The sequence below is a fragment of the Chaetura pelagica genome, unplaced genomic scaffold, assembly GCF_000747805.2.
Source record: "Chaetura pelagica isolate M959 unplaced genomic scaffold, ChaPel_1.0 scaffold856, whole genome shotgun sequence".
Taxonomy (NCBI): domain Eukaryota; kingdom Metazoa; phylum Chordata; class Aves; order Apodiformes; family Apodidae; genus Chaetura; species Chaetura pelagica.
Window position 1 is genome coordinate 305,573 of NW_009953790.1, and position 24,821 is coordinate 330,393.

At 52.0% G+C, this 24,821-nt stretch overlaps 2 protein-coding genes across 2 annotated transcripts in view; one reads left to right on the forward strand and one right to left on the reverse strand.

The window, feature by feature from the left end:
* HSD11B2 (hydroxysteroid (11-beta) dehydrogenase 2) overlaps nucleotides 1-638 on the forward strand; it is a 30,142-nt gene extending 29,504 nt beyond the window's left edge. Inside the window, 2 exon segments of the mRNA XM_010001049.1 lie at nucleotides 282-333; nucleotides 335-638. Coding sequence (XP_009999351.1) covers nucleotides 282-333; nucleotides 335-638 — 356 coding nt within the window.
* A 2,025-nt stretch (nucleotides 639-2,663) lies between these two features.
* The window catches only part of ATP6V0D1 (ATPase, H+ transporting, lysosomal 38kDa, V0 subunit d1), a 34,120-nt gene continuing 11,962 nt past the window's right edge, over nucleotides 2,664-24,821 (reverse strand). The window contains exons 3-8 of the mRNA XM_010001050.1: nucleotides 15,388-15,566; nucleotides 12,395-12,474; nucleotides 5,420-5,497; nucleotides 4,640-4,816; nucleotides 3,709-3,786; nucleotides 2,664-3,069 (exon numbers count right to left, since the gene is read on the reverse strand). Of these exons, the coding sequence (XP_009999352.1) occupies nucleotides 2,908-3,069; nucleotides 3,709-3,786; nucleotides 4,640-4,816; nucleotides 5,420-5,497; nucleotides 12,395-12,474; nucleotides 15,388-15,566 (754 nt within the window). The 3' untranslated portion in view covers nucleotides 2,664-2,907. The remainder of the gene's footprint in view (nucleotides 3,070-3,708; nucleotides 3,787-4,639; nucleotides 4,817-5,419; nucleotides 5,498-12,394; nucleotides 12,475-15,387; nucleotides 15,567-24,821) is intronic.

The window sequence follows — 24,821 nt, forward strand, 5'->3', positions numbered from 1 at the left end:
GGCCTTTGGTGACAGGCAGGGTCAGGACCAAGCTCTGCTGCCACCAGGACTGGCCAAACTAGCTAATGGGAGCACTGGCCCCGTTGCAGGCAGGGTCCCAGACCTCTGGTTCAGTCCCAGGCTCGTTAGAAGCCACCCTGTTCCTCTCACTGTACTTCCCCCTGGGCAGCTCCCTGCCAGGGTTCCAGCAGGACCTTCCTGGGAGGCTGGGAACTAGGGGGGGTGCTGGAGGAGGGGGTCCCAACCGCTGACTTTGGGGCGCCGGGCCCGTGTCCTTGCAGGGACGACGTGCGACCCTGCCTTCTGGAACCTGCAGAAGCAGAGGCTGGTGGCCACCCCCGGAGCTGCTGCAGGCCTACGGGGAGGACTACGTGGAGGAGATCAACCGCCAGTTCATCCAGTTCATGAAGGTGGCCGTGGAGGACCTGAGCGCGGTGGTGAACAGCATCACGGACGGGCTGCTGGCTGCCGACCCCGCCGTGCGCTACTACCCGGGGCAGGGCCTCGGGCTGATGTACTTCATCCACCGCTACCTGCCCTACTTCGTCAGGGACTTGTTCTTGAAAGGTTTCTTCATCAACCCCAAACTGCCCCGAGCGCTGAGGAGCGAGCACCACAACCACACCAAGAAGGCCTGACCCTGGCCAGCCCGCGGGCACCGGGCGGGACCGAGCCTTCTCCCGGCATTCCCAGGCACGCCGGGCCCCGTGTGGCCCTTTCCCAGCCCAGGGGGACAACCAGCACCAGGTGTCACCAACCAGATCGCTTTCCAAAACCAGGCAGACTCAGCTCTATTTTCTATCGTGCCAGAATAGAGGTTTTTTCTAGAAGACTTGGGGGTTTTTGTATCGTTTTTTCTACCCAGGCGCCCTCCGAGGGGGACGCCGCTGCCTGGCTCCGCGCTGGGATGTGCCTCAAGGGGTTCTCAGCTACCCAACATCTTCCTCACTGCCCTTGGAGCTGCAAGCACTCGTCTCCAGCAGCTCTTGGCTAGGTCAAGCCCGGGATGCTGCAGCCAGCACCGTGGCAGCCCTCGCTTCCCTGCTGCTCCTCACACACTCCAGGTGCTCCCGGCGGGGAGCAGGGCCAGGCTGCAGAGCCCTTCACCAGATGAACTATGTGATTGTCACTTTTTAAAGAATAAATCTGTTCTTGATACACTGCTGGGTGGCTCCTTCCCTTCCTGGGAGGCTTGGGTCACAGCTGGCACCACAGCAAAGCAGCCTGGCAGGGGGGGAGCAGGGGCACAGACAGGAGACCTCCTCCTCGGGAGAGGGATCAGCCTGCCAGGAAGAGCTGGCACCCACCCCTACCCCCACCCTACCCCCAAGGTTTCTGTTTGTTTTGCTCCAACTCCTGCTGGGATGGAAGGGGTGATGGTGCCACACATGGACAGCCCCAGGCAGGAAGCCCAGCTGTATGGGGACAACTTTAGCAAGGCCAGGGGACGTGCCAAGAAGGTCACAAACCACGAAGCTCACTCCTGTAGGGCTGCACCTCCTCAGCACCCAGACCAGGCATCACCCACAGCTTGGGAAGGAGCAAGTGCCCAAGGTCCCCGAGGGGTGACACAACCACCCTGCCTGAGGTAGAAACCAGTGTCCCCAGTCACACAAGAGCCACACCAAGATCTTCTACTGCAAACATCATGTTCTGGGTAAGAAGCTCAGCAGCTGCCACAGGCACCCCAGGAAGCAGGGAGAGCAGGGTGCAGGAGGCAGGAATTTATTGGTGTAAAGAGCATCATGGGACAACAAACACTGCAGCACAAGCTGGGATGGAGCCACTCTGCATCCATCCCTCCTCCCTCCCTCCCAGCAGCACCACCGAGCACGTTTCCCACCAGCAAAGCTTTCTCCACTGTCACACCACTTGGAGCACCAGTGGGAGCTGGCCTGGGCACAGCAAGCAGCAGGGCTGCCATGGGCAGGGCTTGGCTCCCATCCCCTAACCACAGACAGGCAGGGCCTGGACAGGGCGTGGGACATTTCTGCCACCAGCCACCCACTGCACTCATCAGGGTGACTGAGTGGAGCAGAGCCAAGGGCCACCCAGCCCAGGGACCAGCTGTGCCTGTACAGCTCCACCAGTAACAGCCTGGATGCCCTGGACAAGGGAGGTGGCTTTGCCAGCCTGGTGTCTGCCCCAGGGGGTGCAGGGGTCCAGCACTGTCCCCAGAGCCTTGACTGTCACAGGGGTGTGACAGCTCCAAGCTGTGGGTCTTCAGAGGAGAAAGGAGCTCAAGCAGCAGGCTCCATGGTAGGATGGACACTGCAAAGAGCTGCTTCTGAGGACACAAGTGCCCATGGTGCTGGAGCAGGGAGGAGCTCTGCTCCCCTGGCTCTGCCTCTGCCCCACAGGCTCCATCCCAGCCCTGGCCAGGGCTGCTCAGGCTCTCCCAGGTCAGGGTTAGTTACAGGGGGATGCAGGGATTGCACAGCAGCACAGGCTACACTACAGACCACACAAAGTATACCTCACAGGAAGAACAGTGACTAGGAGGGGTGCAGGGCACTGCCAGCAGACCCCTGGCCATGGCAGCCCTGACGTGTGCCCTGTGCTAGCGGGAACTCCTTGGAGGCAGCAACCCCCCCAGCTGCTGTTTGCTCTAGGAGCATTAAGCACATACAGCAATTAGTACAGGAACACAGGGATGAGGAGATACACAGCAGGAGAGGTCCCTCCTGCTGCACAGGACCAAGCCTGTGCCACTGGTCCCTCTGGACCTCTCACAGCACACAACTCAAACTTGTGAATAATTTAAATTAGCGACTGTACAGCTTCCTCATCTGAGCCAGTTCCACAGATGGGACAATCCTGGAGATGGGGCAAGGGATAACTCAGGGAGTTAGATAAGGATCCTGCCAGACTCCAGAGGCTGGAGGGTGGGACAGGAGCAGAGCAGGGTTAGAAGATGGGAATGTAGTTGTCGATCTTGGTCCTGTGGCGCTGGGCGATGCACTCGGCGATCCACACGATGTTGCGGCACTCCTGCTCCTTCAGCTTCACGAAGGCATAGAAGACTCCAAAGTGGAACTGGTTGAGGAAGGCCAGCTTGTTCAGCTTCACCTGGGGGAAAGGCCAGAAGAGGACATGTCACTTAGCCACCTCCGATGGGAAGAGCTGGTCAAGGAGCAGCTTGGGAGGCCCCACGAGCTCCCCAGCAGGGAGGGGGCTCAGCACTCGTGTCCTGCTCTGCACATTTCCATGACATCTCAAGGTCATGGAATCCCAGTTGGAAGGGACCTTCAAGATCATCCAGATCCAACCCCCTGCATGGGCAGGGACACCTCCCACCAGCCCAGGTTGCTCAGAGCCCCATCCAACCTGCCCCAGGGCAGCTCTAACCTACAGCACGTGGCTCAGGGCAGGCCTTGACATTTGAAGGGAGAAATATTTATACCCTTATGTACTGTGAAAATCCTCCTTCGTCCACCACAACGACACTCTGGCTTTGCTAGTGATGGACTCAATATCCTCCAGCAGCCCCAAAACTTGCCTCCCACACTGCTGTGATCCGTCCGGGTGAGAACATGGACCAAGCACCATGCTGGGCCCCCATTTCCTCACTGAAGCAGAGGGAAGCATCCTTCTCCTCTCCCAAAATTCTGTTTGCCCAAGCCCTGCTGACAAGGCAGCAGACCAGCTTGCTGCTACCCTGAGCTTTGCAACTGGCACAGGCAGGCAAGTGTTTCAGGGCTCACTCACCTCGTGCTCAAAGAACCTGTCTTCAAGGGTCTTGTCTCCAGGGTTGCTGCCAGCCCCTTCAAACAGCAGCTTGTACTCCTGCAGGAAGACATTGCAAGAGGATACACCCCAAATCCAAAGCCCTCCCGAGCTCAGCAGTGTCCCTGTGCATCCAACAGACACCCCAGTCAGCAGGCCAGGTCAGCAGAGGACACAGAAGCCCTGTGCACACAGGGGCACTGGCAGGGGTTGCTGCTGAGGCTGCACTGCACACCCCCTGGCTGAAGGCAGAGAAAGTCTTCATTCCATCTGTCAGCTTGTCCAGCCACAGATCCTCCATCCCTTCTCTCAAATGTGCAGAAAACCCCACCATCCCCTTGCACACCCTCGCTGTACAGACCCTCTGTGTACAGACCAGAGGGCTTGGGCCAGGCCCCTGTGCCCACAAACACTGGCACATGTCCCAGCAAGGTGACACCAAACTCTCCAACCCCAAAGAGACTCCAAGCCATGCACAGGAACAGCTTAAGGAACCCAGACACATCCAAATGTGCCCTCCCAGGTGAGCATCTCCCCTGCAGCTGACCCAGAGCTCAGTGACCCACGAGGGCTGGAGATGTGGCACATGACATCTCCATGAAGACAGGTTCCCCTCCCAAACAAAGAGAGCCTGTCATTGCTGCCACAAGGGTTTGGTGGTGGGACAGGGCACACAGGACACATCTGTGCTCCCTATCACCACTGCAGTGACAGCCAGGACTAAGCATCCAACAGCATCCCTAGCTCCAGCAAAGCAGCTCCACTTTGGCCAAGCAGAGCATGAGGCCAACAGCAGCAGCAGCAGAAAACAAGAGCCCCCCATGCCAGGCTGTCAACCCAGAAGTTCTCCCTGATCCCTGAGACACTCTGATTCTTCCCCCATCCCCTACAGCCCTCACCCCAGAGCACTCACAGGGTAGTAGTCAGCAACATTCTTGACTTGTTCATAGTCATCTGCTCTGGCCAGCTGAGCCAGGCCCTCGGGGTAGAGCTTGCCACAGTGAGGGAACAGCTTTGCCCTGTCCTCCTTGGACAGCTCAGTGCCAAAGGAGTTGATGGTGATGATGAAGGCTCTCCGGTCAGCTTCAAACTGTGGGAGAAGAGCAGTTCCACCTTGGGATGCAGCACCTTTGCCAGCAGACACCCAGGCTGCTCTGAACAGAGCCACATGGGAGGGAAGCAGGAGCAAGCTGCCTGGTACACAGAGAGCTCCTCCCAATGTCCAGCCAGGACAGGCTACACGTGTAGGCTCCCAGTATGCCCAGTAGCTGATGCCTGGGGTGTGGTCAGGTGAGGAAATCTCCACCTCAGGCACAACAACTGGGCAGAACCCTGCCCAGGCCACAGAGTTTCTCTCACTTACTGCCCCAGAGTCCTGCACATCCCACAGCCAGCCTTGGCATGGAGACAGGGCAGGGAACAGCTCTGCTCCTTCTCCTGCTCCTTACCCAGGTGAGGGGATGAAGTTGTTGCCTCAAAAGGCAGCAGATGCTGGCACCTGGCAAGATCAGGACTGGGGAATCAAACCTGTCATGTGCAGGCAGTGCTTTCCTTGGGCTCCCAGGGAGCAGGTGGAGTGTGCACTGGGATGCTGAAGAGTAGCTTTAGCATCCTGAAAGCTGGCAGGGAAGCTGGGCACAGAGCAGTAAGTATCATGGCAACACCATCCAGCTACAGGGGTTTCCACACCTACCTCCAGGATGGGACACATGGCATCTGCTGTGGTACCTCCCAGCACCTTGCAGAACTTGTAGAAGGACTCCAGGTAAGCCTGGAAGAGAGAGGGCAGGTAAGGACTCTTCTATACAGCTTCATCTACTGCCCCACAGGGCCACTCAGGAGGGGACAAAGAGCAAGCAGGGACACTCCCAGATGCTTTGTAACACAGCACAGGCACTTTCACCCCACATGAACTTGGATGCCAAGCTCACACAAGGGCTGGTGCTTCCCGCAGGAGCTGAAGACATGAAGGGCTGTGCTTGGGTTCGTTCAAGCACTGCAGGCACGGTCTCCAGGCAGGGGGTCAGAGACTCACAGAGTGGTGGGGGCTGGAAGGGACCTCTGAAGATCATCTAGTCCAACTCCCTGCTAGAGAAGGACCACCTACAGTAGATCCCACAGGAACACATTCAGGTGGGTTTGGTATGACTCCAGAGAAGGAGACTCCACCACCTCCCTGGGCAGCCTGTCCCAGGGCTCTGTCACCCTCAGAGTAAAGAGGTTTTTCCTGATGTTTAACTTGACCCTCCTGTGCTCCAGTTTGTGCCCATTGCCCCTTGTCCTGTCACTGGGCACCCCTGAGAAGAGTCTGGCCCATCCTCCTGACACCCCCTGGAGATACTGACCAGCACTGATCAGATCCCCCCTCAGGCTCCTCCTCTCCAGCTGAACAGCCCCAGCTCTCCCAGCCTTTCCTCACAGGCAGATGCTCCAGTCCCTTTAGCATCTCCATGGTCTGTGCTGGACTCTCTCCAGTACTTCCTTCTCCTTCATGAACTGGGGAGCCCAGAACTGAACACAGTTCTCCAGATGGGCCCTCACCAGGGCAGAGCAGAGGGGGAGTAGAAACTCCCTTGACCTGCTGGCCACACTCTACTTCATGCAGCCCAGGATGGCATTGGCCTTCTTGGCTGTACAGGCACTGTGCTGGCTCATGGTCAGCCTGTTGTCAATCAGAACTCTGAGCTCCTTCTCCCCAGAGTTGCTCTCCAGCAGATCACCCCACAAACTGACCCAGGGGGTTGCGCCTGCTCAGCTGCAGTATTACACTTGGAGATGAAAGCCTGTCTGGCTCCTTTGAGTTGCCTAACTCCAAAGCATTCACTCAAGTCTCACGTGGTCTCCTGACCTTGCTCTGGCCCCCACGGACATGCCAAGCCACACAACTGGAGCTACAAGACCTCCTCTCAGAAAGTACCGCTGCGTAAGCGGCATCAAGAGATGAGACAGGACATCTGTGAAGGAAACCAGCCCTTCTCTGTAATTCTCTCTTCACTCTGCAGCCACTTGGTCTCCATCCCAACTGGAGCACTGCGTGAAACATGTCAGGCTGGGCACAGCCACGCTGCCTCCAGGAAACGTAATCCTTTGTGGAGATGGACTGTAATCCAGCTGGAAGATGACTGCATCTCCCAGGGGAAGCCCGTGAAGGCAGTGCATGGCTAAAAGTGCTGTTCAGCAAGAACCTTCTCAGAAGAAGTCATCATGTGGTAAAAAGTCTCCCTGGACCGAGAGCTGCAACCTGAATCACTTAAATGGGATGGAATGAAATGATGCTGAGACATTGCAAATCTCTGCTTTGATCACCACGACTCCAGGACTGAGGATGGCCCAGGAATGCATGTGCTGGACGCCTTGTCACCACCCAGGGAGATTCAGACTGGACCCCTTGCTTTCTAAACTCCTTCTGAGAGGAGCCCAGGTGTAGCTGGATCCAACCTGTGTCCCAGACCTGGCCCAGAGGGGTTAAAATGTCACAGTCCGAGGAAACGCTCAACCCTCCTTGATCAGATGAAGGTGAAATTACCCTCAGGGCCTGTATTTGAATTAGGTTTAATCAAAACTCTAGAAGGAATTGGGATACTTCAATTATTATCTCAGGCTGCACGATCATAAAGGCTGACATTTGGATCACAAGAGCACAGCACGTGTATGTTTAAGCTGCACAACCTGAGAAAAAACATCATGGTTAGGCCTGAATGAGTTTTGGAAGGAAGAGAGAGCAGGAGAAGAAAAGCTTGGAGAGAGAGAATTAGAAACCCCCCAGTCCTGGCTGCAGCTTTGGGCAGAGTTGGTGTCAGTGAGGCTGCCCAAGCCCACCAGTAAGTGCAGGTCTTGAGGGCTGGTCCCTCACAACACTCTCAGCCTCTGCACTAGGAAAGCACCTGGATGACTCTGTTCTGTAAATATTTGCGCAACAGGACACTGATGGGTGAGCATCACACACCATCTCCAGGATTGCCACTTGTAGGAGAGCACAGAGCATCATTCTGCAGAGCTCCCACAGGAACAAGGACATGGATAATGGACTTGGCTGGAGGCTGACATAAGTGGGAAGCTGGGAAAGAGGGTCAGGCACTACCCCTGCCCTTCTCAGAGCTCACAAACTTTGGGCTTCAGAAGGAAAAACAGGTGAACTCAAGTATCCAGCACTGAATCACAGACACCATGGAAACAGACACATTCTGAGAAGAGTCTGGCCCATCCTCCTGACACCCCCTGGAGATACTGACCAGCACTGATCAGATCCCCCCTCAGGCTCCTCCTCTCCAGCTGAACAGCCCCAGCTCTCCCAGCCTTTCCTCACAGGCAGATGCTCCAGTCCCTTTAGCATCTCCATGGTCTGTGCTGGACTCTCTCCAGTACTTCCTTCTCCTTCATGAACTGGGGAGCCCAGAACTGAACACAGTTCTCCAGATGGGCCCTCACCAGGGCAGAGCAGAGGGGGAGTAGAAACTCCCTTGACCTGCTGGCCACACTCTACTTCATGCAGCCCAGGATGGCATTGGCCTTCTTGGCTGTACAGGCACTGTGCTGGCTCATGGTCAGCCTGTTGTCAATCAGAACTCTGAGCTCCTTCTCCCCAGAGTTGCTCTCCAGCAGATCACCCCACAAACTGACCCAGGGGGTTGCGCCTGCTCAGCTGCAGTATTACACTTGGAGATGAAAGCCTGTCTGGCTCCTTTGAGTTGCCTAACTCCAAAGCATTCACTCAAGTCTCACGTGGTCTCCTGACCTTGCTCTGGCCCCCACGGACATGCCAAGCCACACAACTGGAGCTACAAGACCTCCTCTCAGAAAGTACCGCTGCGTAAGCGGCATCAAGAGATGAGACAGGACATCTGTGAAGGAAACCAGCCCTTCTCTGTAATTCTCTCTTCACTCTGCAGCCACTTGGTCTCCATCCCAACTGGAGCACTGTGTGAAACATGTCAGGCTGGGCACAGCCACGCTGCCTCCAGGAAACGTAATCCTTTGTGGAGATGGACTGTAATCCAGCTGGAAGATGACTGCATCTCCCAGGGGAAGCCCGTGAAGGCAGTGCATGGCTAAAAGTGCTGTTCAGCAAGAACCTTCTCAGAAGAAGTCATCATGTGGTAAAAAGTCTCCCTGGACCGAGAGCTGCAACCTGAATCACTTAAATGGGATGGAATGAAATGATGCTGAGACATTGCAAATCTCTGCTTTGATCACCACGACTCCAGGACTGAGGATGGCCCAGGAATGCATGTGCTGGACGCCTTGTCACCACCCAGGGAGATTCAGACTGGACCCCTTGCTTTCTAAACTCCTTCTGAGAGGAGCCCAGGTGTAGCTGGATCCAACCTGTGTCCCAGACCTGGCCCAGAGGGGTTAAAATGTCACAGTCCGAGGAAACACTCAACCCTCCTTGATCAGATGAAGGTGAAATTACCCTCAGGGCCTGTATTTGAATTAGGTTTAATCAAAACTCTAGAAGGAATTGGGATACTTCAATTATTATCTCAGGCTGCACGATCATAAAGGCTGACATTTGGATCACAAGAGCACAGCACGTGTATGTTTAAGCTGCACAACCTGAGAAAAAACATCATGGTTAGGCCTGAATGAGTTTTGGAAGGAAGAGAGAGCAGGAGAAGAAAAGCTTGGAGAGAGAGAATTAGAAACCCCCCAGTCCTGGCTGCAGCTTTGGGCAGAGTTGGTGTCAGTGAGGCTGCCCAAGCCCACCAGTAAGTGCAGGTCTTGAGGGCTGGTCCCTCACAACACTCTCAGCCTCTGCACTAGGAAAGCACCTGGATGACTCTGTTCTGTAAATATTTGCGCAACAGGACACTGATGGGTGAGCATCACACACCATCTCCAGGATTGCCACTTGTAGGAGAGCACAGAGCATCATTCTGCAGAGCTCCCACAGGAACAAGGACATGGATAATGGACTTGGCTGGAGGCTGACATAAGTGGGAAGCTGGGAAAGAGGGTCAGGCACTACCCCTGCCCTTCTCAGAGCTCACAAACTTTGGGCTTCAGAAGGAAAAACAGGTGAACTCAAGTATCCAGCACTGAATCACAGACACCATGGAAACAGATACATTTGGGCACCTTGAGGGCCACCTAGATCCAACCCCCTGCATGAGCAGGGACACCTCCCACCAGCCCAGGTTGCTCCAAGCCCCATCCAACCTGCCCTTCAACACTGCCAGGGATGGGGCAGCCACAGCTTCCCTGGGCAAGCTGGGCCAGGCTCTCACCACCCTCACACTCCAGAATTTCTTCCTCATGTCTCACCTAAATCACCTCTTTTCCAGTTTTAATGCATCCCCTCCTGTCCTCTCACTACAAGCCCTTGTAAACCCCATGCTGGGTGCCCTCCCCTACGGACCCTTGCCCAGGTGACAGCAACTCACAGAAACTCTCCGGTGTTCCCAACTCCTGACCCCAGAAATGGCAGCCTCTTTGCATTTGCCAACCCTTAATGGACTTGGATCTAGATGATCTTTAAGGTCCCTTCCAACCCAAACCATTCCATGGCTCCATGAACCCCCCTCATTCACCCTCCACCTCTTGCTACCCCCATCTGCCTGTTGTCTCCAGCCCCTAGGAAGAGCCTGTCCATCCATGCTGACTTTTCCAACACTATCTGCCACTACCACCAGGTGAGGAATCCCAACCATTTGGGGGGTTTCTCATACAAAAGTCATTGTACCCAAACCTTTCAACATGTCCTCCTCAGCAACTTCTCTTCTGCTCTTCATATGCAGAGGTGAGAGGAATGAGACAGTGTTGAGGACAAAGGCATTGTGGATCTAATGCAGCAGCACAGGGATATTTGTGCAGTTCTTTCCTGCTGTTAGGAACAGGTTGTCTTGTAGAGGGACACTTGCTTGAGTCAATTGTAAGCCAATATTTCACTTAGTGGTAGGAAGGAACAAGGAGACCTTTGCTGTACAGGCAGAGTGAGGATCACCTCCTTGCCCCTCCCATACATCACTCCACATTTATCCACATTGATTTGCCTGCTATATTTTATTGTCCAGCCATAAAGCTCCTTCAGCTGGTTCCTCCAGGAAGGTCACCAGGAAAGGTGATCAGCTTCATTTCAACATATCCATTCAATATGGGGAAAAAATAGGAGTAAGCACTGAAGATAACAACAACTGTTCCAATCTTCTGCCTACAAACTGGCAGATTCCTCGAAGAAGTCTGCATTAGGTCTAGAAGGTAGCCCTTCCCATGCCAGTTCCTCCTGGATGAAGGCATCCAACCCAGGCACCCTCCAGCTCTGTTCCTCAGAGCAGCTCAGCACAGATTTCAGACCTGATTTGATGTCCTTCATTTGCCTGTGAAGAACATTTGCATGGTATTATACATTTTCCAGCCCTTGGGGAAACAGGTGGCTTCAGGTGAGAGACTGCCAGCAGCAGTTACCTTTTTCACCCTTGGGTCACCCTGATTTGTTAGTGACAGACCTCTGTGTTCCCTGGGGACTGCTCTTTGGTGAGACCCAGGCCCAGCACATGCCAAGAGACACTTCAGTTTGGGGTAGGAAGAGCAGAATGCAAAGAACTATCAGGTCTCAAAAAGGAGAAGAGAAAGGACCTGGCAGCTGGGACCCAAGGAGACACCTCCACCTCCTAAGCTTCTCATCCCAAGGTAGAATTCTGCACCTTGCAAGGGGTGCAGGTGTTTGTGTCCAGATATTTATAGTCCCCTCCATCACAGAAAGACCAGTACATGCCAGAGGCCACAGGCAGCTAGGCATGACTGCTGACATGCAGCTCTTTCTCCCCTCCCTTTGCCTCCTTCCCTTCATGCCTGATCTGTTCCCTGCCTCTCCAAGGCCACGGCTTCCTTGGGAAGCAGAGGTCACACTGACTGCAGGCTGGTTGTGACCAGCCAGAACAAGGTTGGCAGATACAATCTGCATCCCACCCTTCATCCAGAGAGTCCAGATGGAGCGATAGCCACAGCCTGCACATAAACACATGCTTTGACACTGCCAGCTAGAACCAGACAGGGCCTGCAGAGGAGACAACAGGTCCCAGTGCAGGCTCAGGACAAGGAGATCCTCAGCCCCTCCATCCCTGTGCCCTGCAGGACTCCTCCAGCCCAGCTGCACCCTTCACACTGCTCTACCAGGAGCATCTGACCCCAACCACAGCCACTGGAGGCTTGAGCAGATTGTTGGAAGCTCTTCTGAAAGAGCTCAAGACAGAGCCAAGTCCATGGAAGCCCTTCAGCCAAGTTTCAGATCCAGCCACTTCAGCCCTTTGAATGCAGTCAGCTACACATCTGAACTCAGGAGGTTAAGGAGAAGCCTTCTCCTTTCTGCCTGGGGCCTCAGGAAATTTATTGACAGACATGACCTCTAAAACAATCTCTTTCACAGACTCTTGACAGCCCTGACTCTGCAGAGCTGGGTGACTGGATGTCAGACTCCTCCTAGAGCATCTTTACTTTCCAGCAGATGCAACTAGGTCTTGGTCATAGTCACTCCAGTACTAGTCCAGGGAAGAAAACTAAGGGAAAGCAAATTCACTTTTTGATCTACACCAAGAAGAAAATACCCTCTTCCCCTTTGGTTGAAGAAAGCCAGCCTAAGTTGGAGCTCCTGACTCAAGACAGAGCTGTAGTCATGGCAGGAATAAATAGGGAAATTAACATCACTTTCCCCTCCCAGAGACTCACTTACCTTATACAGTGTGTTTCGAATGATTTCGATGTTCATTTCATCCAGGTCCTGTTCAGAGATGCAGTCTTGGAAGAAAGCAGCTGAAAGAGAGCCACAGACAGAGTTAGCACTGCCCCAACTGTGCCTGGCGTTTCCACAGTCCTCAACAATACCAGGCAGAAGCACAGCCTGGATTGAGCTTGTCCCTCCTGGGTCTGGCCCTTATCTTCAGCAGCCACCAAATTGCCATGACTCAAAACCTCAGGCTCCACCATGGCTCCCCCAGGCCACAATCGTTTTGGGGGCTCTCACACCAGCCTATTCTCAGCTCTAGCCCCCAGCATTAGTGCCAGAGCACCCTGTGTTTAAAAACAAGCAAACCCCAAACTGTTCCCAGATGCAGGCACACAGAGGTGACAAGACAGCTTTCAAACTGCCTGCTGCAGCACAGCAGCAGCACTTGAGCATCTGTGGGACAGCAGCTGGTGAGCCCCTGAGGAAGATGGTGCTGGATTTCTCCCCCACCCTCCTGCACCTTAGCTGGATGAAGGAGGCATGGGGATGTCACAGCTCCTACAGCCCAAGACACTGCATGATTGGAGCCAGGAGCTGTTTGCCCTGGTCAGGTCTGTCAGTCCCATTTTCCACTTACTCCAAGGCCTTTTATTTCTCCAGCTGGAGGTAAGCAACAGGAGGCAGGATGTATTCTGGTAGGACACTCAGCCTTATGTACTTTGCCAGAGTATCTCTGGGAGAGAGCTTAAGCAGTTGTTGCCACTGAAAGACCACAGATTTCAGACCTAACACGGGGCACTGCCAACTGCAGGCCAAGATGAGTCTTGTCCATCTACAGTCCCACAAGGCTGTTGTACCACTCACTCACTAGCAAGAGCACAATAAAACCCACTGACAGGACTGTTATGACTTCTTCAGCTCTCACTCAGCAACCAATTTTTGCTGAATCTGCTACAAAGAGAAATATGAGCAGTCCAGCTGTGGGTAGAGGACACTGCACCCACGCTGAGCACTGGCTCTGTACCACAAACCAGGTACTGTGCAGGCTCTCACCTCTGGCATGCTCTGCTTTTATAGCTCAAGCTCCCTGGTCTGTGGGGTCTAGAGGGCTCTCTGAACATGCATTAAGACCCCAAGAGGTTTCTTGAGAGCAATGCCACGTAGCTGGAAGAGCACAGCTCCCTGGGACTGGCAAAAGTGAAAAGAGAGCGTGCCAGGACTGGTTTGCACTGCAGGACTCACTGGCCAGCCTGGACAGTAGCAGTGGCTACTTCAGAGTAGCAGAGGAATGAGAACACAGCTATTTCAGTTCTTGGCCCTCCAATATCCCAAATTAGCCTAACAGCAAGTCTTATTTTGCCCTGCTAACCTATGAGAGCCATTTGGGGTTAGGCATTCCTACCAAGCCACGTAGCTGCTCCAGGAGATAGAGCCGCCGTTCCTTCGCGTGTGGTCACTGGAAGGAGTGCAAGTTAAACAACTGGAGCCCGCCTGCCTGCCTGTTTAGGCAACACAGCTACTCCTCGTGTTCTCCTGCCGACTGCTGAAGAAATGCCACGCTGGATGGTACACAGCCTCAAGGGCACAGCCAGGGCAAAGGTCTGAAGATCCCAGGCTAGCCAGGGCAGAAGGAGCAAAGCTCACTGGTGTGCAAGTGTGGGAACACTGGAAGCAAAGACCCTCAGCTGCCAGCCACATTCTCCAGCTCCACTTCACCATCTCCACCCCATGCACAGCTGGAAGTCCTAAGCTCTCTGAGAACTAGTATCTTTGAAAAGAGTTGGTTCCAGCTTATTCCCAGAAGGGGAAGGTTCCTGCTTGCTCCTGAGGAGGATTTTCTTCCCACACACCATCCCCACAGCCGGCCCAGCTCAGCACCATGCAGGGGCTTGGTTCTCCTCCTGCACCTTGCAACCCAAACCTCTTGAGACATGTTCTTCCTCCTCTGCTGGGCTCTGGCTGGCAAATCATTTTTCCATGACAACTATTTCACTTCACCTGCCCCGTTCACTTCCACAGAGCATTTGCAGAACAGCTTTCAGTTCCAAACCCAACCATTTCTATTAAAGACAACGTGATGATTAAAAGTGTTTTGCTCCTTCTAGCAACCCCAAAAGAATGATTAATCACTGACTCAGGCACACCTCATCACTTTTTTGCCCACAAATGCTAAACTAGAAAGCTTCCTGTGACTACCTTTCCTAGTACTGCAATAAGACTTCCAGATTTTCTCCAGAACCACTTCCTACACCTTTTATCTTTTAAAAAAACCTGACTGTTTGGTTTAGTGTCACACACCTCCTGGTCAAGGCTTGTAGCCCTAAGACAGTGCCTAAGATCCTGCTACACAATGAGCTTTGGGAGATGTATATTTTTTTTGAATTTATGTTTATTTTTTTGCTGTTGCTGCTTGGGGTTTTTTGGTATGTAAAGAGCTTTCCTTGATCTAGAGCTAATTTTATCAGTTTCAAAACAAGAGCAGGCATGTGCAGATCCCTATAATTATCTACAAAAAATACCCAGTGGTCCAAGTAAAGGTGCTGGAAATTCAGTGACTCATTTCAGCAGAGAACCTGATAGCCCTTCACTAAGGAAGCTCATGTGCCATGGCAATTACTGGTCTGAGACCTCTCAAACTTTCTCCTTCCTGCCTCATTTCAGGTGATGATTCCCAAAAGAGAACATATCAAGCAGATCAGATCGAGCTACACCTGCACTGCCACCACATCTCAAAGCTTGGCTCACACAAACCAACCTCCCCAGTGGTCTGTTCTGGATGTTTGTTGAAGTGTACAGAGAAAGAGCAGCCCCTCCAGAGGGAAAATTGGCATGGAATAGGCATGAACCTGAACTGCAGCCCAGCCACCACAAGCAGCATGGCCACATCTGTGCATTACCCACCACTTCATCTTTCTGGAGCACAACCTAGTTAGACTGGGAGGAGAAAGGGACATCTGTTCCACAAACAGCTGAGATACGTTTGAAAAAGCTCTGCTCACCCAGGGGAGTGTCCACCAGGATTGCATTGTAGAGCTCAGCAGGTGTCTGAGCAATGTTCACGGCTTCCATCTGCTCAAAACTTCCCAGAGGATGACACTTGGGCACCAGTTCAGAGATGGAACGTTGGTGCAGAGTCCCAGTGATCAGCAGAATGACATTGTCAATCATGTAGCTGTACCTGGAGGAAGGCAAGAGGAAGCCTGTCACTACACAAATATTAAAACCCAACACTTGACAACAGACAGGCACACATCTTCAGCACCTGGGGACATCTCCAGAAAGGTCTTGCCCCAAAGAACTAGTAAGGAGCCTCCTTAACATCTCCTTCTTGTGCCAGCCTAGGAAAAGTGAGTCAAGCACAGCCTCAGGCTGGAATTTATGCTGCAGCTCAACCACACCACCACTGCAGAGTAGTGGATTGGAAGGGTCTTCTGGAGGTCTCCAGCCTAGTGTCCTGTTGCAAGCATGGGCAGCTCCAGCTGCTCAGGGCTGTGTCCTAGTGAACTCTGCATTATCTGCAAGGATGTATGTACGTTCTGAAATGATTAAGTACCACTATCAGTTCTCCTATGAAGGCAGGCTGAGGGAATTGGGGTAGTTCAGCCTGGAGAGGAAAAGGCTCTGGGGAGACCTTAGAGCACCTTCCAGTGCCTGAAGGGGCTCCAGGAAAGCTGGGGAGGGACTTGGGACAAGGGCAGGGAGGGAGAGGACAACGGGGAATGGATCAAAATTGGAAGAGGGGAATTTTAGGTGAGACATGAAAAAATTCTTTAGTGTGAAGGTGGTGGGACACTGAACAGGTTGCCCAGAGAAATTGTGGCTGCCCCAGTTATATTATACAGGACCAGCATATTCAGTCTTTGGCCCAGTAATGATGGGACATTCAATCTGGAATCACTCAGCACAAGTTCCACCAACACAAGCCCTTTGTGACATTCTCTCCAGTTTGGACATATTTCTCTTGCACTGAGGAGCCCAGAACTGGTGAGGCCTCCACCAGTACCGAGTAGAGGGGAAAAAAATCACCTCACAGTTTTCCCAGTTCAGCCAGAGAAGGGCCTGAAGACTAGGAATACAGGAAAGGCTGGTGGCCTTCTTCAAGCAGTCCTAGCAAGGGATCAAAGCATCATGTAAATACAAGGAGCTGAGAGAAAAAGCATCCCCAGCAAGAACAGGAGTGGTGCTCTAGGCACTTTCACCACCAGCTGAGACAAAAGCCACCCAAGCTGAGAACCTGAAAAACATCAAGTGAGATGGAGGGTTTTTTCCCCAGACAGCAGAAGCCTTGGCCAATGTCCTCACTGATAGAGCTCTAACTCTAAAAAGTTAAATGATGGAACAGACCTGAAGCAACTCCTTGGCAGGAGCTGCTCCAAACCAAAGGAGATCAGGCCTGAGCTAGAACAGCAGAAGGACCTTTGTACTTCTGGAGCTGGAGCTCTGTTGAGTCCCAGACTTCCCACATGTACTTGAGCACTGAAGAAAGGGAATATCAGGCCAGCACTCCAGGACAAGGTCAAGGGCAGGGACACCAAGGCTCTCCACACCTTTGTCAGACAGGCCTTGGGATGCTGCTGGTCTTTTTTTTTCCAGAAGGACCTAGCACAGCCCTGTTTCCCTGTGAAGCACATCAAAGGCAGGGAAGCAGAGCCAGTTCAAGGCAGATTTCAGTAGGTTTTATAAGATGGGCTTATTGCCTCTCAAACGTGCTCAAAGGGCACATATGCATGAACAAATCCACACCTTAGATCCTCAAACAGGTGCTGCCTTTTCCTCTCCTGCAGGGCCAGGTAACACCTCCTGGCCCCAGCGTTTTTGCAGAGCCTGTGTTTGCAGCCTCTCTTTCCAGGGACCTTCCATCTAGAACCATGACAAGCTCCACATGCTGGGAAACCTCCTCTTGCCCTTTAATCCAGAAGATCATTATCCTCCCTCCTGTTTGTGCAACTCTCACCATGGAGATGATTGCAATCTCCAGGACAGCAAGAAGAGCCTGTTTATGAGAACTCAGGGTGAGTCCCTTGCAGCAAGCAGCTGGTTCCTGGCAAATACAAGCATCTGCACCCTCAAGCAGATGCATCTTCACAAGGTGCACCAGCCCAAAGATACAAGGGATCATCTCCCAGCTCCACCACCTGCCCTCAAACATGCAAGTTTGCTTAGTGCAACACAGTGGTTTTCAGGGAAGTCCACACCAGGATTACTCTCACCAAACAAAGCCCAAATTAATTTCTTCAATTCAGTCTACAAAGAAGGAACAGGCAAAGGCTATGGGATTGTTGGTAGCACAGCTCTTCCCAGCTTACCACAGTTCTTGCTCTCTGCAAGGTTATTTGCAGCTTGCAAGGAGCCTGGCCAAAGTCAACCATACAAGAGGAACTGAGCCCTTTTGGTTAACAGGTCTGGCTTCAGAGCAGCTTAGCTCCTGGAGTCACACCAAGCTCATCCCTGCACACCCAGCCCAGCTTGGCATGAAAGCCCCAGCCAGCACTGGGGAGAGCAGCCCCAGCCCAAGCCCTCTTCATGCATGAGAGGCTCCGGTTTTTGGACTGATGGTCCCAGGAAGGACAACCCAGCTGGCTCCCACTGCCAGAGTGCAAGGCATGGCTCTCCACATTTCATTTATTCCCCCTAACTTCCTTGTTTCCTCATCCTTCAGTCTGAGGAAATGCAGTTTATAAACCAAATGCCAAGGTATCCAGGGACACCCAGCAGCAACTTTTTGAAAGAGCACTTTACCAATTGTGACTATCCTGCTGCCAGGGAAGGATTCATCCCTGCAGGAGGAGGAGTTGCCACGCTCAAGGCAGAGGGGAAATTTCTCATTCAAATTTCCACTGCAACAGCATTTCAAACCTTTAGAATTACAAGAGCTGCAGCAGGACAGAAGTCTTCCTGTGCCTGGTGAGACCAAGCAGACAGCAGCACCACTTCCTAACCCTTCTAATATTTCCTGTTTCCTTCCAGGAAGCCCAGACCACACTTACTCACCTTCAGTCCCTGCTTCATCCCAGTAAAAACCATCATGGCTCAGTCAATCATGACAATGAGCAAGAGCTTTCCTAGGAACCTCCAACTACTTGTTTAATAGAGAAGCTTTTGTCATAGAATCCCAGAGTGGTTTGGGTTGGAAGGGACCTTAAAGCTCATCTAGATCCAACCTCCTGCATCTGCAGGGATACTTCCCTGCCAGGTTGCTCAGAGCCTGACCAGACTCATCACTCTCCCCACCTCCTGTTAGGTTCTCACCAGCTTCAAATGTTTGAGCCTTCATGGTAAATGCATGCTTAGACCCCTCCAAGAGCATTTTAACCTTCACTAGCTGTCAGCACAGCTAGTAAGAGGACCAGAAAATGGGACACATCAGAAAATAGGAGTAGTTGGTCACTTGCAACACCATGAAGTCTTACTGCAGCCCTTACTTGGCATGGAAAAGAGGTTAGGACATAGGATGATCTGGTGGGAAACTGGAGACAAGGCAGAAGTTCCAATAAGCTCCTCGGCGAGGACAATCCTCTGCACTAGCCTCCTGGGAACTCTCAGTAGGAGCTGAGAGGAGAAAGCACTACATGGAAGCTTTACAGAACCTACAGGCAGTGACATGAGGTGGCAGGGCTTTAATGAAGTGATAAAACAGTACCCTATCTCCAGCCCCCAACCATGCCTCCATAAAGACTGTAGCAAAACTCTCTTGGGCAGGAATGTGTTTTACTCTCCTGTTTTGAGCTGCTCTCTGCCCACACGATGAGATGGACACAAAGAGAGGGGCTGTTCAGTCAGGGTGCAGTTACACCCTGCCTCACTCTTCCTGTCAGCCACTGAACTGAGGTGTGGTGTATTCCAGAAATTCACCTTCACAGAAACATGCTTTTAGTTGATACTGAGAAGTGTGTCAGAAACGGCTCACAGAAGAGAAGAATTTCATATGAAAGGACAGGAAAGAGTCAGCAAGCACAGAAACATCATCCACATCAGAGGAGAGATGTTGGCTTACAGCTTTCTGAAGTCCAAGACAACCAAAGCCAGTATCTTCACTCCTCCAGCAACACCCAGTCCAGCACAATATGCCCTCGGTGACACTCAGGCAACAAGCACAAAGCCAGGATCTGCCTGGAGGAGCCAAAAGGTCTGTATGTGGAGAGCAATATTCCATCCAGCAGGTCAGAGAGACCATTCTCACTGCTGGTTGAGGTCTTGGGCCAGTACAGCAGAAACCTCTTGGAGAAAGCAGAGGAGAGCCAGTCCCTGGAAGCTTAACATCTGACATAGCCATCCATGAAGAGTTACAAGCAGAATCAAGGAGGAGGAAAGCACATGTGCAAAAGCCAGGTACAGGTTCTTGGCCAACTTATGGTTTCCTCCTTTTGAGGTTACTCCACTGATAAATGAGACTTGCAAGCAAGATTGCAGCAGCCTGTTGAACATTGGGGAAGGCCTTTTAGCAGGGGAGCACATAAAATGCATGGAAGCTCATCACATGGGGCATTTACAACTGGGCCTGAAGGCCCCTGGGCAAAGCCCTGCAAGGCAGCAACCCCAAGACAATCAAGGCTTCTCCCTCCCCCACTTACTAATCTAACCTAATCAGAAAGAGTCATTGTCCTACAGGAGATAGGTTGGGGCCTTTTTTTATTGCTTTCTGCTCCAGGATACTGAAGAAACCATAAACAACAATGCAAGTGATCACAATGCATGACTAATGACAGAACACTGCATGACCTGATCTCAGGGATCCTCAGAAAGCTCTGCCAAAGTGCAGCTCAACAGCTGCTCTGCCAGGGGTCATGAGGACAGCCCTTGGTGACAGGAGCCACCAGTCTGATGCACAAAGTGCACAAGAATCACAGACTGGTTTGGGTTGGAAGGGACCTTAAAGACCATCAAGTCTCAACCTCCTGCCATGGCCAGGGACACCTCCCACCAGCCCAGGTTGCTCCAAGCCCCATCCACCCTGCCCTTCAACACTGCCAGGGATGGGGCAGCCACAGCTTCCCTGGGCAACCTGGGCCAGGCTCTCACCACCCTCACACCAAACAATTTCCTCCTCATGTCCAACCTCAATCTCCCATCCTCCAGTTTTAATCCCTTCCCCCTTGTCCTCTCCCTGCCCTTATCCTAAGTCCCTCTCCAGCTTTCCTGGAGCCCCTTCAGGCCCTGGAAGGTGCTCTAAGGTCTCCCTGGAGCCTTTTCTTCTCCAGGCTGAACACCCCAACTCTCCCAGCCTGGCTCCAGAGCAGAGCTGCTCCAGCCCTTGGATCATCTTCAAACAGGGCTGTGGCTCTGGGGTTTGCCAGGATGGGTTAAGGTCTTGCATTGCTCAGGCAACTTCAATGCTTTTCAAAACCAGCCTCAGATTTTAATGCAGACTAATGCTAGCAAGGCAAAAGTCACTGTGTGTTTGCATTGGGCAGTCACTCAAATGACTGCAGAAGCATGTGGTTATTTTGAGATGAAAAAGGGAAATCTCCAGTGGGATCAGAGCAGTACTCTGAACTTGGCGTAAGTGCTGGTTGATGAGAAGCTCACAATGAGCCAGTGATGTGCACTTGCAGTCCAGAAACCAGCTGTGTCCTGGGCTGCATCAGAAGCAGCACAGCCAGCAGAGCTAGGAAGGGTACTGTCCTCCTCTGCTCTGCTGAGACCCCACCTGGAACTGTGTCCAGTTCTGGAGTCTCCAACACAAGGTGGTCATGGAGCTGTTGGAGAGAGTCCAGAGAAGGGCATGAAGATGATCGGAGGGGCTGGGGCAGCTCTGGAGACAGGCTGGGAGAGTTGGGGTGTTCAGCCTGGAGCAGAGAAGGCTCCAGGGAGAACTTAGAGCACCTTCCAGGGCCTGAAGGGGCTCCAGGAAAGCTGGGGAGGGACTTGGGACAAGGGCAGGGAGGGAGAGGACAAGGGGGAAGGGATTAAAACTGGAAGAGGGAGACTGAGGTGAGACATGAGGAGGAAATTGTTTGGTGTGAGGGTGGTGAGAGCCTGGCCCAGGTTGCCCAGGGAAGCTGTGGCTGCCCCATCCCTGGCAGTGTTGAAGGGCAGGTTGGATGGGGCTTGGAGCAGCCTGGGCTGCTGGGAGGTGTCTCTGGCCCATGCAGGGGGTTGGAACTGGATGATCTTTAAGGTCCCTTCCAACCTAAGCCAGTCTGGGATTTGATGATTTAAAGCTACTACAGTCACCTTAGCATCTAGCACTTCCCTCTTACGACTCATCCAGTTCACTTACTCAGGGGCTGGGGGAATTAACATTAGGAAAGTATTTTGGGATGGTTGTACCACTGCTGCCTTGGGTTTGTTCACGAGTCCACTGACCCACCTCTTTATCCCACTGGGTCTGAGACCTAAGCAAAGGTGCTGGTAGGTAGAGCCACTTGTCACACCTCTCTGAAGCTCCAAACGTGCCACAGCAGCACACAGGCTTCCCAGCATGAATGAGAAACTAAGAACTGTGCCAACAGTCAAGTCGCTTCTTATCTGGAGTGTTGTTTTAAAATCATTAGTAAATAACTGTACAGAGGTCCTGAATGGGAAAGGAGAGGGAGGCTGCACACCAGGAAAACCTCAGTGTCCTTCTGAGGCTTGTCCCAGTGGCAGACAACGCACTCAAACCCTTAGATCAGTTTTCAAGTCAGACCAGCAGCTTCTGGCCAGGAGCAGTTGGACCCCCTGTGTGCAGCTGAAGCTCAGACAGTCCAGGGAACAGCAGGAGCAGAGGCTGCATGTGATGGTCTCCACTCAGAGCTCCCTGATCAACTCCTGTCTTCACCCACTGTCTTTCCTAGAGTCACACCAATAAAAACCACACCTAAGTGGTAGGTTCATGAACCTGCCAAAGAGAAGGCTGAGAATTTCATGGTTGCCACCACAAAGCAAGGGAACTCAGCCAATAAGTGGGTGCTCTGCTAAACTTAGACCAAGGAGACCATCTCACAGCAAAGAATTCTAACTCCACAGTACTACAGAGGCTGTGGCAGCCTCTCAAATCCAAGTATCTAGGAATGTTCTCAGCATTAATCTATATTTAGCTGCATCTCCACATGATTTTTACCATCTTCTACTGAGCCTAGGCCTCTTGGGATACTGACCTCAGTTTTCCAGTGGCATCATCTGGTAACTTATAAGCATTTATACAGCCTTAGCTGTGTTAAAGGCTAAGAAGAAAAAATGCTAGATTAAGTGGTTTTAATTTTGAGGCTTTAGGAATATGATGTGATCTAGATACCTACAAACCCCTTGAAACAGCAGGGAATGCTTTGAACACCTTGCAGCCTCATGCAAGAGCCTCTGGTGGCTTAAACCTGCTGCCTCAAAGATGGACCTCAGAGCTTGAGAAACACCAGGCTGGGATGTAAGGCTGAGTCCTGGCACCCTGAGCTGTGCTGAGCAAACTTCAGCACTAATAACATTTTAAATATTGACCAGAAACATCTTACCATGCTTCAAAAGTCAAACTTGCATATACTGTTCTCTTACTTACCTTACATGCAAAGGACTAAAAAAAACCCAAAACAAACAAGCCCACATTCCAAGGATATAAAAGAAGATTAAAGGCTGCACTGTGCAAACTCACATTGTTCCCAAAACTGCCTGAAGTAGCTCAGGGAGCTGAGTGAGTTTAATGGCCTTTTTACCCAATTCTTGGTGATTGTGTGGTCTGGGTTTAGATGACACACACAACAAGGCTGTGCAGACAGACCTGCTGCCAGCAGAAGACAAGAAAAATCATCATTGCACTTGACAGGCAGGAAACCATGTGGGGTAGACACAAGATTTTGCTTGGCCCCTAAATATTGCAGTATTTTGCAGTATTTCTGCAAGGCTCTAGAGAAGTGTTTGCTAGACTTTGAACTAGCATATAGATTGGATCTAGGAAAGGAGACCAGGAGCCAAGATGCCCTCAGAAAGTCTTCAGAGGCAGTGCCCTTGGCCTCCAGAGAACTTCTCTGGGCTGAACAAATGGATGGAAAGGTAAAAGGAAAAGGAAAGGTGCTGAAATCCAGCAACAGAACTTGAGAAGAGTTTCAAGCAAGGAGCAAAGCATGTTACACAGGGACAGAAGGGCTCAGGGAACGTGCATCCAACTGAAGGCTCTACACCCAGGCTGTGCTCTGGAAAAGTTGCAACCATCCATCCATTGATCAGAGGAGCAGTGATAACCCCTCACACACTCCTTCCTTCCCTCCCTGTTTTACGACTAACAGACAGGCTGTTCAGTCTGGAGAGGGAAAGGTTGTGAGAAGGAACGTGAGGGAAGCGGAAGGACTGCCCTGTGAGCTGCAGAATCAGAGTGAGTCAGCTTCAACAAAGCCCAAGATAGCTGAGTCCACACACTGCCCTGGAAACAGCATCAGCTTGGACAGGGATGGTGTCAGGGATGTCTTCTCACCTCATCACTCACGGCTTGCCTACTCCAGCCCCTTCTCAGGGCTGCAGAGCTTCCTAAAAGATTTCTTAGTGAAACACAGGTCTACACCTGGAGATCATCAGGAGCCTCTTGCTGCATTTTTGCTGCCACCTGTAACATTTTGCTGGCTCTTCCCACCATGCCTGTGGCTCCCTGTGTTTGCTGGGGGCCATGCTAACACCTTCCAAGGGAAGGACAGCACTGCTTAGGAGAAGGAGGCTCATGCTGCTCCTGTTCAAATCCACTGCTCAAATGAAATATTCTCCAGACACTAGAGGTTTGGGGGAAAAAAAGCGTCCCCTCAACATAATACACATCTTTCAAAGAGTCCCCTTCCAGTGAGGACACCAACTGTCACACCATTTTGAAAGGTGACTTCCACAGCCACCACTCAGGCATGCAACCCAGTCCATATTCATAGACCAGTACTCATTCTGGGGAACTGTGGCCTTTGGCTAGGCAGAAGACCAGATGCAGGTCTGATGCTACCATCCAGGGGACACCAGTCTGTGACCATTTCCAGCCCATCAGTTCCATGCCCTCTTATTTTGAATATTGCATAATCCCTCCAAGAACTTGGCTTATCAGTTCAACTTTGCACTCCCTGCAAACAGGGAAGCTGTTTGTCAGAAACCTGGGCTTCTCTGCCAAAACCTCCTCTGCCAGAAAAGGCTCATAAACCTTTTATTGCAGGATCTCCAGCCACTACAGTAATCTCTGCTTCCCTATCCCACCACCACCAAGGATTCAATAACTAATTGAGAGTAATGTAGCACAGTTTTAACCACAGCAGCATTAGAAAAGCTCCCCCAGAGTGCTGCATTCATCCAAATAAACTGCAAGTGTCTAATGTAAAGCACTTGGAGTTTTTATTCTGCAATCAAGGACTTCAAAAGGATGCAGTCCTAATCCTATTTTGTAACCTCCACAGTTAGGCCAGGATGCACACTCCAGTATATTTAGAATTAAGACAGGCAACTTCCTACTCCAGAGAAGAGGATTATTGCTCTCCAGCTCAAGTAGCAATTGAAACAA